This window comes from Diplotaxodon limnothrissa, linkage group LG7, assembly GCF_057381915.1.
Source record: "Diplotaxodon limnothrissa isolate DT_005_m linkage group LG7, D_limnothrissa_male_GT1.1, whole genome shotgun sequence".
In the NCBI taxonomy this organism is placed as follows: domain Eukaryota; kingdom Metazoa; phylum Chordata; class Actinopteri; order Cichliformes; family Cichlidae; genus Diplotaxodon; species Diplotaxodon limnothrissa.
Window position 1 is genome coordinate 57,429,990 of NC_140602.1, and position 11,505 is coordinate 57,441,494.

At 38.5% G+C, this 11,505-nt stretch overlaps 2 protein-coding genes across 2 annotated transcripts; one reads left to right on the plus strand and one right to left on the minus strand.

The window, feature by feature from the left end:
* The first annotated feature begins 692 nt into the window (after positions 1-692).
* On the plus strand, positions 693-2,514 carry plac8.2 (placenta associated 8, tandem duplicate 2). The gene is made up of 3 exons (XM_085358511.1): positions 693-777; positions 1,288-1,412; positions 2,410-2,514. The coding sequence occupies exons 1-3, from the start codon at positions 693-695 to the stop codon at positions 2,512-2,514; spliced, it is 315 nt and encodes a 104-aa protein (XP_085214637.1).
* A 2,161-nt stretch (positions 2,515-4,675) lies between these two features.
* cops4 (COP9 constitutive photomorphogenic homolog subunit 4 (Arabidopsis)) lies at positions 4,676-11,022 on the minus strand. Its single transcript, XM_085358512.1, has 10 exons — positions 10,877-11,022; positions 9,201-9,280; positions 8,950-9,101; positions 8,732-8,835; positions 8,486-8,639; positions 8,243-8,393; positions 7,951-8,121; positions 7,532-7,647; positions 7,295-7,379; positions 4,676-5,186 (listed from the first exon to the last, which is right to left on the minus strand). The coding sequence occupies exons 1-10, from the start codon at positions 10,948-10,950 to the stop codon at positions 5,053-5,055; spliced, it is 1,221 nt and encodes a 406-aa protein (XP_085214638.1). The 5' UTR covers positions 10,951-11,022; the 3' UTR covers positions 4,676-5,052.
* Between the last annotated feature and the right edge of the window lie 483 nt (positions 11,023-11,505).

Consider the following 11,505-nt stretch of genomic DNA (forward strand, 5'->3'; position numbering starts at 1 on the left):
CCCGTTGCCTACTGGTGGTGGTCAGAGGGCCCGGTGGCGCCAGTGTCTTGTAGCTACAATGTAGCTACAATTGTAGTAGCTACATTCGGCAGCTGTGGCTACAACTGTAGCTTGCCTCCACCAGTGTGTGAATGTGTGTGTGAATGGGTGGATGACTGGGTGTGTAAAGCGCTTTGGGGTCCCTAGGAGTTACTAATAAAAGCGCTGTACAACTACAGGCCATTTACCATTTACAATGTAGCTTGCCATCACCAGTGTGTGAATGGGTGGATGACTGAATGTAGCGCTTTGGGGTCCTTAGGGACTAAGTAAAGCACTATACAAATACAGGCCATTTACATGAGGAACAGATTCAAAAGGCTAGAGTGGTACACTGTAGCTTAATTGCATAGCAGCACATGTATTTTCTAAAAGAATCATCATAATGCGATAAAAGTTAAACAGGGATTTTATCAAAATGGTCAAGATGAAAAAGCTAAATTATAGTAATATCCCAATAATTTGAGAGCATTTTATAGTTTGAATGCTGTTTGAAGTATGTGTATGTGAAGTATGTGGAAGTAGTAAAGCCAAAACATATATGGAAGCACCGAGAATAATAAAGAGAAATATGAACCAGTAGGAACACTACAATATTCAAACAATAACTATAACCCCTTTTCATCCCACAGAAAGAAGATTTTAACGTGATCATGGCTGTGGTCAACCAACCAGGCAAATATGAAACTTCTGAATTCCAGACAGGCGTGTTAGATTGCTGTGATGACATTGGAATTTGTGAGTAACCTTCTTTACTGGTTCTGTAGCTCAAAATATGCACAAAGTTGAGACAGCATTTGCAGCAAGATATAATTGGATACACTTTTTTTTCAAACCTAAGAAAAGAACAGTTAAAGCAGGTTTTCTTTCTGTTCATACTGGCCTTTGTAATGCTCCATCTACATGTTCGTGTGGTGGAAACAAACCCTCAGTCCTTATTTTAAGTAAATATATTATGTTCAAATGTCTATCTGAATGTATGAATGTAGGTTTCAGGGCTGTTAAGGAACTGACAAGAAATGGATACCAAACCACTGAAACTTGGTGAAACTTGAATGCATTTTCTCATGTAAAATAAGGACTGTGGATCTTTTTCCCTTATCAGTTATATTAAAAATTAACTGGGAATGGATATTTTAATGGAATGTATGAAGAGCGGCTATACTTATAATAATAACAATAACAATAACAATAATAATGGATTTAAGTTGTAAGTGCTTCCTTTAACACACTTTCTCCCTGCCTTAGGCTGCTTTGGCTATTGGTGCTACTGCTGCCTCGGCTGTACCATTGCCAGTGACATGGGCGAGTGTTGCCTGTGTGGTCTGGGCATGCCCATCCGTAGCGTCTACAGGACCAAATACAACATCAAGGTAAGTTTTCAGTGGACAACAGGAACAGTAGCCAAGCTTTCTGCAGGATTCGCCAATTTAAGTCTATTTGAGGCCTTTTTAGAACCAAAGAAGTGGTCTTTTAGTTACCTGTTTCACTGTGAGTGAAAACAGCCTATTTCCTGCTGTATGTAACTAATAATTAAGTTGTTACCATCATGTTGTAAGTCAAATATGTTCCTCCTATATTATAAAAAGAGAAAAACTGAAAATGCTGTCAGAGTCAAATTACTAAATGTCTGAAAATGATCATGTAAAAAGTACAAGTACTTTTAACATGTTACCCAAGATTAATCAAAATATATTCGAAGATTAAGAGAAACAAAGGTTAAAAACAATAATGTGGTTCTGTCCAATTATGTTTTTTTTTCCTTCCCTGTTTAAGCCATAGTATTGCAACGTAGATTCATTTAGGTCATGGATGTCAAACTCACTGTACATTGTGGGCCACAGACAGCTCACATTTATCTTAATACTGTAATAGAAAATGTCCTGATTAAAAAACAACAACACTGGAATAAGCACAGAAATTTCTAGTAGTGCATAGCAGTGAAAATAGGATGTTTAGGGTTAACTCTAACCCTTTGGTGTTGTATAAATTGCCATGTGGGAGATCTTTATTAGCAGGAAAAGTTATGAAAACACAGTTAAAAGTCCAAAAATTTCGCCAGATTGGAGTCTTTGCTGTTTCAATTTTGGCCCCTGGGTCTTGAGTTTGATGCTTCTGATATAGGCTCTGAAGCAGGAATGTCATATAATTTAGTGCATTGATCAATTTTCCATTGCTTGTATACTTATTCAACTTTCTGCTTGATGCAAACACAGCATGATAGCATGTGTACACTTACATTTTGATCAAGTCTGTAATCCAACCCTGGTTTTTCATATAAATAAATTCTGGTCGTGTCATTAGCCTAATTCCCTTCCCTTCACTGAGGTTGAGGCTGCACCTTCTAAGAGTTACTGCGTGTGTTTCCAGGGCTCCATGTGTAACGATTTTATGATGGCCATGTGCTGCCCCGTCTGCACCACCTGCCAGCTGAAGAGAGATATCAACCGGCGCAAGGAGCAGGGCATTTTCTGAAAGAGTAACAGTCTTGTAAACTCTCTAAAATGTATTTTACAAAATATTAATGGCATTGATGTTCTGATGGAAAAGCTACTGTTATCTCTATATACTCCAGATAAAGTGCTGGTGAAGCATTAACCCATCCCTTTCCAATAAAAATGTTAAATACTTTGAAAAGTATGGTGCACACCTCAGTGCTGTTTGTTGTAAAATGATTACCCTCCTGTGTATCAGCTGCCCCAGTCACAGGGAAAATCACATGAACCTCTTCTAGTCAGTTAATCATTAGTCAGCTGCAGCACAGCATTTCTTTTATCACTACTGTTCCTTCAGAATTTGTACTGTTTTAATGAAATTGTTTACATTTTGAACGGTGCTGTTTTGTTTTCTTTTTTCCATCTATTTGTATGAATGTATTTGTACACTTCATATCCAGTTTCATTTCTATTCGATTAAGTCTGCTGTTAGTGGAGCCTGTTCCAGACAACAAGTTCAACAAAGCAGAAAGACAATGAATCACGAATCAAACAGTTTAATTTTTGTTAAATTAACAATGACACGGTATAATAAGCCATTTTGTAGTTCATCTGAGGCCACACCAGGACACGCTGGAAAGATTATATCTCGGCTGGCCTGGGAAGAACTTGGTGCTCCCCCAGATAAGCTAGAGGAGATGGCTAGAGAGAGGGTGGTCTGAGCTTTTCTGCTTAGGCTGCTGGGCCTGTGGCCCAGCCACGGATAACCAGAAGAAAATAACTGGATGGACTCTGTTTTATCAGGACTGTTTGAGATCAGACTCTTTGACATCATCCCATACCAAAGGAAATCATAATTAATATCCCCAATCATGATGAATAATGAAATAAGACCTTTCTTTACAGTATTTTCAAACCTGTTGTAAATTTTGTTTCTTGTGGCTCAGACCTAGGACAGTTTCCACAAAAAATTTAAATATTATACTAACACAACAATGTCTACAATATTTGATCTGCTTTATGAAGTTTATAAAAGGTGAAACTAGCAATTTTCTAGGGGGTAAAATCCCTATAGAAAATGACTTATTTTGTCTATGATGTCAGTAATCTGCAAAGTGATATTTTTTTAACGGCACTGTGTCGGGGGGAAAAAAACAATAAAGCAGAGTAAGCTTTAGGACAGGCCTACCATATGGGTGTACAGTATCATCTGACTCTTTGTAATGGCTAGATTTAAAAACCAAGACTTGCGCTTTAAAAATACGACTTCCCAAAGTCGATTTATCGTCAGTAGCATCTTGAAAATATGTCTGAAGGTTCTCAGTCGTCCAGGTCAACGTAGTCTAAGGAGCTAGGAAAGAAAAGTGTCTGGACTTCTTTAGGTTTCTTGAAGATGTTTCACTTCTCATCTGAGAAGCTTCTTCAGTTCTAAGAGCAATAGGTTAGGAGTCCCAGATTTTAAACCCTAAGAGGGTCAGGGACCCCTATTGATCCCTACCTAATCACACGAGCCAAGGTTTGAAAACGGGTGTAGGTCACGATCACCCAGGGTTTCGGGTTAACCTATTGTGAAATCTAGCCCCATCCTATCGTGTAATTTACTGAGGTCAAATGGCCCAAGATGCGAGTGGGCGTTAATGGATCTCAAAACTGGATTATAGATGGCAGACGGTCGGTGTCGTAAGCCACCGCCTCTGTTCACCACCTTTGTCATTCTTTCCAGAATGCGAATGTTCACATTTTAGAAAGAGAGGACAGATGGCGTCAAAGAGGAGTGAAAGAAGCCATCTATGTCCACTGTGAACGACCATCTTTGAACAGAGGCGGTGGCCCCATGCTGCTTGGGGCCAGCATGAGTACACTACCGCATTTCTCCCACAAGCTGGATTTATATCTCCTCCTGTTGAACCAGCGATCTTTCAAATGTGGTAACCACTATACCACTGAATCTCCATAAAACATTTTTGTCTCAAAAACTGTCTGTATCATTCAGTATAGCGATATCTACTCCTAAACTTTTGTTAAAATGCTTCCAGAACATGTATCCTGAGTAGAAAATTGGTACAGATGCTGAAAAGTGAACTCAAATAGCATTTCATCAATTTGGTCTTCATATTTAAACTGTCAATGACAAAAAGGAAAATCCACTGAGGCAGACAGCGACCTTGAATCAAACGATGATCATGAGCAGTTTCTTTCAGCTCCAAGTTTAATACTCTGTTGAAATTCATTCAGTGTGGGCCAAGTGATAAATCAAGAAGTACTTGACAGATATAGCTGTATTATCAAGATAAAAACAGAATGCGTTTGTTGTGCGCATCTTATTTTTGACCCTATAACATGTCAACAACCTGAATATAATATCCAAATTTTTAACATGTAAACAACATGAAATTACACCTGAATGTACAGTACAGCCCTATAAATACATGGATGCCACATCTCAAACAAGTCATGCTGGTACCAGAAGGATCTCCACAGTGCTTTTACTACTTAAACTGCAGGTGTTTTTTAATGTCTTTTTGGGGAGAAGCAAGACAAAACTTTCAGGGTGGGCTGACGGATCCTATTAGGAATACTACTGGGTCATCTGGGTTTCCATAGCCTGAGCGGCCCACTCTGGAGCAGCCTGACGGATCTTCTCTAGCAGGTTGTTGACTTGGAAACATAAAGACTGGATCTGTTTATCCCAGGTAGGAAGGGGTTCACGGGCTGCCAGAGACAGAAGAAAAAAATTAGAAGGTGCATTTTCCTTTCAAAACAAAGACTATTTGCATGTGAACCATGGTGAAAACCACAATACGTGTTCCCCTTTGGCCACAGGCCAACTATCTTTTTGTTAGTGCCACTGTCACAAACCCCTACAGAGAATACAATAGAATAGAATAATCCTTTAATTGTCCAAAAAGGGGAAATTTGGTTGTAAAAGCAGCAGAATAAAAGCACATATTCAAACCGAACAGGACACAGAACAGAAACACACAAAATTTTTACAGAAAAAAATATTTACATCATGGACAATAGTTACAAAAACAGAGTACTGTACAGTTATTAAGATTAAAGTATAGGTTTTTTTATATATAAACTGAGAAAAGTAATGTGCAAGTTATAACAATTGTTTGGTCGATTAGTGCAAATTACAGCACTGATGTAAATATCTATGTTTGTTGGGAGCAGTTTTGATTGTACAGTCTGACAGCTGCAGGGAGGAAGGACCTGCGGAAACGCTCCTTCATCCATCTAGGATCCAGCAGTCTGCCACTGAAGGAGCTCTGCAGTTCAGCAACACTTACATGCATGGGGTGGGAGACTCCATCAGAGATGTTATTTTGGCTAGAGTCCTTCTGTCTCCCACCAACCTCATCCAACCTCTTCCTCTCAGCTGCCGTTAAACTGCTATTCCAACATACAACATATCATGGCAGTGTCTCACTACCATCTTGTAAAGATTCATTCCTCACACCCATCAGCCTACACTCTCTTCGGCACTGTCCATTGCTCTGAATAATTGACCCAAGGTATTTAAACTCATCCATCTTCACTATCTGAACCCATCTGTAACTCCCACTCCTACTACCTCACCACTGTCTCGCTGTCCCCACACATGTCTAGCATCACCCTCATGTACTGCTCTGCCACTCCTGAGTTCCTTATACCACTGTTCCTCCCTTGAATCCCGTCACAGACTTTTCTAGAGCCACACAAATACAGTGCAACTCGTTCTCTATACTTCTCAATCAACACTGTCAAAGCTTCTATAATGCCATTTCTGAACATGAAGCAATACTGCTGCTCACTGATCGTCACCCCACTCCTTAACCTTGCTTCAGAAACTCTTTCCCATAGCTTCATGATATGGCTCTTTAACTTTATGTCTCTATGGTTGCTACACCTCTGCACATTATCCTTGTTCTTAAAATGTGTCTGTGTATTTAATGTTAGTGAGCTCAATTTTAACCACTCCCACTGTGTGCCCTTAGGTTTAGACTAGCCAACTAATCTGTGTTTTATTCCTCCTGTTTAAATAAGTAGTAATTAATTCACCAGAAACATACTTAAAGTGTTTTACTTACCTTTACTTAAAACGTACACTAATTTCTGTCCACTTATGTGCGCAGTTTATTATATCCAAGTCATTTATTGTTTGTGAATACAGATAACAGTGATTCAGTTCATTTTGGCTAGAGTTAGAATCTCTTCCTCTCTAACCCATTGTGTCTGCACAGAGCTGTGGGGCAGCGACCTAAACCAGTGTTCTTATTCTGTAAATGCTGCAAAATAATGTCACAGGGATTAATGTAGCTAGTGCTACATTAATTAAGTGCACCATCCTCCTGCCACAGCAACACCTTTTCCGGCCACAGTTCTCCACAATAAGCAATGTTAGACAGTTGGCACATAGCAAAAAGAACAAAACAAAAAACAACAAACTGATTGCTTCCACTTCTTCCTCTGATGTTGGGCAGTACATTGACTCACCATACCATCCTGAGGTAGATATTGGTATTACATGAAAGCCTGCTCTACTGTGGCTAAGGATTAGCTTTCAATTGTAAAAAACACACAGACTGACACAAATTGTTCTGGAATAATTTTACAGCAATTTTATCCATATCTTCTGTTTATAAAATCTGCTAATCTGTAATTTTTTATTTACAATGAATAAACAATGAGTTAATATATAAATAATTATACATTTCAACTTTAAATTACTTTTATCAAGTGTTTTGGTTCCTAAAAATCTCATGGTCAAATCCTTATACCTATATAAACCTATATAAAATTTGTAAAACATACAAATAAACAATTTCATCACTTACTTTCAAAATGTACAATGCCATCAATCTGGTCAATGAAACCATTCATACGTCCCTCAGTGATCATCTGAGAAGCAATCTTTTCAGCCTACAGATACAAAGAAGAAACTAGAGTTTGTGTGTACCACTATGGAAAACAGGAACTTATTATCAACAGTAGTTCTATAACTTCCCAATGAAGCATAAAACTAAAACTGTGGCTCTTATACAAGTTTAGCATTAATCCAATTCATATCTCACCTTTGCAGGGGGGATTTCCAGCAATGCTCCTAGCTCTTCAAAAGTGATGTTGTTGTAGAGTTTACTGGCAGATAGGAGGTTGTGTTCAATCACAGCTCTGTCAAGGATGCTGGAGCCTGAAACAGATCAAAGTTAAGAAAGTATAGGTGTTGTGTTGCAACACCTAAGTGTAGAGTGCCCCTCAAGCACCAGCATAAATGGTTACAGCCCTGTGCTGACCTCAGTTATCATGAGCAATGACCAAGTCAACTATAGCATTGGCATTATAGCTGCAGTTAAGAGTGTGTCTAGAAATATGTTTCACAGTACGAAGGGAGCACAAAACCAGAAAGAATATCAGCTGGTTCACCAGCTGATTCAATGAGGGTGGAGAAAATAAGGATTTCTCTCACTGTGTAAAACCCAGTATCTCAGCTTACCATCTGCTGTGGTGGCTTTCTGGTGAGGCATCAGCATGGCAGCAAACTCCTGTAGTTGGTTACCTCTAATGATGCGGTCCAGGTACATCTTCTCCAGGATACCATAAGCAGCCAGCTGCTGACAGCGCTCATCCTTAAAGAGAGTAGCCAACATACGGGAACGTTGCTGTCCTAAAAAATATTGCACCATTTTTGGTTAAGAGTGTGAAAACCGCAAATCAGTAGTATGCCTTTATATGTTTTCCATTAGTTCTCATTACATTATTTCTGAAAATGTAACACCTGCTTATACCTGCAGAGGCCAATATAGTGCAGTTCAGAGCATGCTTCAGTGCCTCCAGGCGTTCACTTTCATGAACAATTGACTTATAAGACAGCTCGTTGTATCTTTGTGCAGCTTCAATAAACTTCCTTCTGAAGTCTAGTACTCTGGCATAGCACACCTAATGAGAGCAGCAGAAGCACTTATCCACACAGCTTCACTGAAACAACAGATAAGACTATGTAACTATGAAATCACTAAGAGATCATGTACCTTATAGTGTATCTGTAGCTGTTCATTAGAGGACTCATTCTGAAGCAATGAGGCTCTGTTGATGTAGGCCTCTGCCTGAACCGGATCATCATCTTCTAAGTAAAGTCGGGCAATTTTCAGATATGTATCCAACTTATAGTCAACATTATATTGCCTGAAGGGGATATTTTAAAAAACAAACAAAAGAAACAGGGATTTAAAGACACAATTACCATCAAGACTTGCGTGTGACAATGGTTTACTTACTTCTGTCCTGTTTCGAGGGGAATGCCAACTAAAACTTGGGCAGCATTTCTCCAGTCTCCCTCCTTTTCATAAATGGTCGCTAAGTGCTGTCTGATTGAGGCTACCTAAGGCGATGGAGGAACATTACTCAGTTAAGCGCTGCAGTGACAATACTCAAGCTTAACTGCCTGAATGGTTACCTCCATTTACATTGCGTCAGAGAGCTGGAGCAAATTTACCTGTTCCTCGAAGGAAATGACCCTCGGCTGGATCTTTTCCAAGGTGAAGTGATACACTGCTTTTGCTGTGGCGTCAGGCAGGTTGGGCAGATGTGTGCAGAAATCAGTGAGCAGCTGTCTTGAAATGACGAGACTGACATTTTCATTGACCACTGCAAGAATGTAAAATATAATAGTAAGACATGCTCCTGAAAAATGAACCAAGGACGTAGAATAAGCAGATATTACAGAAGAATACAGGCACACCATACTTGCTTCTACAAAGGCCTTCAAGGATTCCAGTTGATCAGCATCTGTAAACTGAATGGCCTTTTCCAGAATTTGTCGATATCTGCAAAAGATTTCACCGGTCAGAAACCTTCCAACTTTGCTGGTAAGTTTAAAATGTTTACATAGAAAACCGAAGGATTAAAACTTAAATATGAAACACAAATACATTTTAGCTTATTGGATGAAACCCAGTGTTTTCCCACAGATTAACTTTACTTGGGCAAGGTATATTAATGGCTGCCCATGTGATGCTACAATGAGCTCACTAAGGCTACAGAGCAGAACAAGGCCCGCTGACACCCAAATAATCTCCAGGATGACATAACTAAAAGTCATTTGCAGTATAAGAGACTCACTGATGAAGCAGCCAATAATATTTATATTCATCAATTATTTATTGTTAAAGCACATCTAAAACCCTCCCTCACCAGAAACAGATTGTAAATCTGTGGGAGAAATTACATAATCCCATGTATACTGTATTCCCTTATGATATAACAAACATCATATATTATTATGAATTAAAAAAATAGTTTAAAAAAAAAACCCTGACTGCTTGGTTGTAAAAGACTGAACAGTCATTTGTCAACTGCACCATCTAACAGATGTTGTGTCACAACCTATAAGAGTCTACAATTAATATTTAATATTGTAGAACACTATGACAGAACATCACAGACACTATGATGACACTGTGACACAACTAAAATGTTGTAAGTAAATAACAAAATGTACAAACTGAGAAGTATGGACTTATTCTGTGAGAGGAAATTTTGAATTTATTATTTTGAAATGAGTACCAAAAAAAGTACCAAAATTGAGGGAAAAGTACCCAATCCATTCAGTAAATATCATTTCATAAATAAATCTGTAATCAACATGTCACTAAAGTGCTGTGAACATAACAGAACTATGCACACACCAGTTCACATATAATTACAGCAATCAGTCTGTGGTCCCTTACTTAAGAGAAGTTGATGCATTTGATTGTGACTTCTGTGAAAAACAAGTGTATTTAAGCTTGAGTGAATTAAACCTCCCTTTATTAAACAGGTATTTAAATATTTTCACTTTAATTAACTATCAGCATATACTGTGGATACAGTAAACAATTTCTTCTTATACAAACACGTATATAACAGGACCTAAAAGATTTTTAAATAGATTTATCACCTTTTGGACAATGCTGACGAAAACTGAAATTGCAAAAGTAGACTTTACAGTACAGTTGTACTTAATAAAATGCACAGGTGTTCCTAATAAAATGGTTGTTTATAGGATGGTAAGAACGTACGCAAAGGGTGTCCTGGCAGTTTTCTAGTCAAGTATCACTTTGTTCAAACTGTATTAAAGCTATGTTGTGCTCTGCACCAAATATGTAGCTAAAGAGCAGCAAGTTAGCTAGTTAGCTTTGGTGATAAAATATACAGTTCTCATAATTATTTTACCAACAATTAATGTGGGTAGTCACTCCTTTTATGTTCCTTGCACTTTGGATAAAACCTAAAAGCAAACATTGACAGACTGATTGCATTTCTATCTGAATGTTTGGCTAATGCAGCTAACATTAGCTTAGCTTTGTGCAGACCAGCTGCTAGCTAGCAGTTTCTGTTGCAGTTTTTAACGAGTGATGTTCTCCGTAACTAACGTTACATACTTGGCAGCAAGATCTTTATGAGATCCACTTGAGTTCATCAGTTGTGTAAGCTCCTGCCTCACTTCGGTCGCCATTGTAGCCTGCGTCGAAGTGTCAACACCGGTTTCATCTGCCGAGACAGGGGAGAGCCTTCCGTCTGCAGTCAGAGCGCAGAGCTCGGCCAGGAAGTGACGCAGCCAGCGATGGGAGCGGAAGAGGGAAAAGAATGATTATAATTATTTTAGGCCAGGCTTAAATGTTGAACTATTGTATTGTTTTAATTTTATGTATTAATATATGTTTTTAAACAAAACTTGGTGAGTATTATAAACTATCCATCCCTTTCCTGAAAACAATCATAGCTATATTTGGTTGCATTTTTTTCTGCTAATTTTGTAATTAACCTAAAAAAGGGTCAATCTATTGTTAACACTAGTATCATCTGAAATATGAAGAACTTTCTTGTTTTTGCGCAATAAAATATCCTGTCTCACAGACATGCTGAACAACTAGATTCTGTATTTAATGCATCTAGGCTGGGCTGTTGTAAAGCATTATTATCAGGTTGTTCTAAAAGCTCCCCGAAAAGCCTTCAATTGATACAGAATGCTACAGTAACAGTAGTGACGGGGACTAGAAAGGCCTTTTCT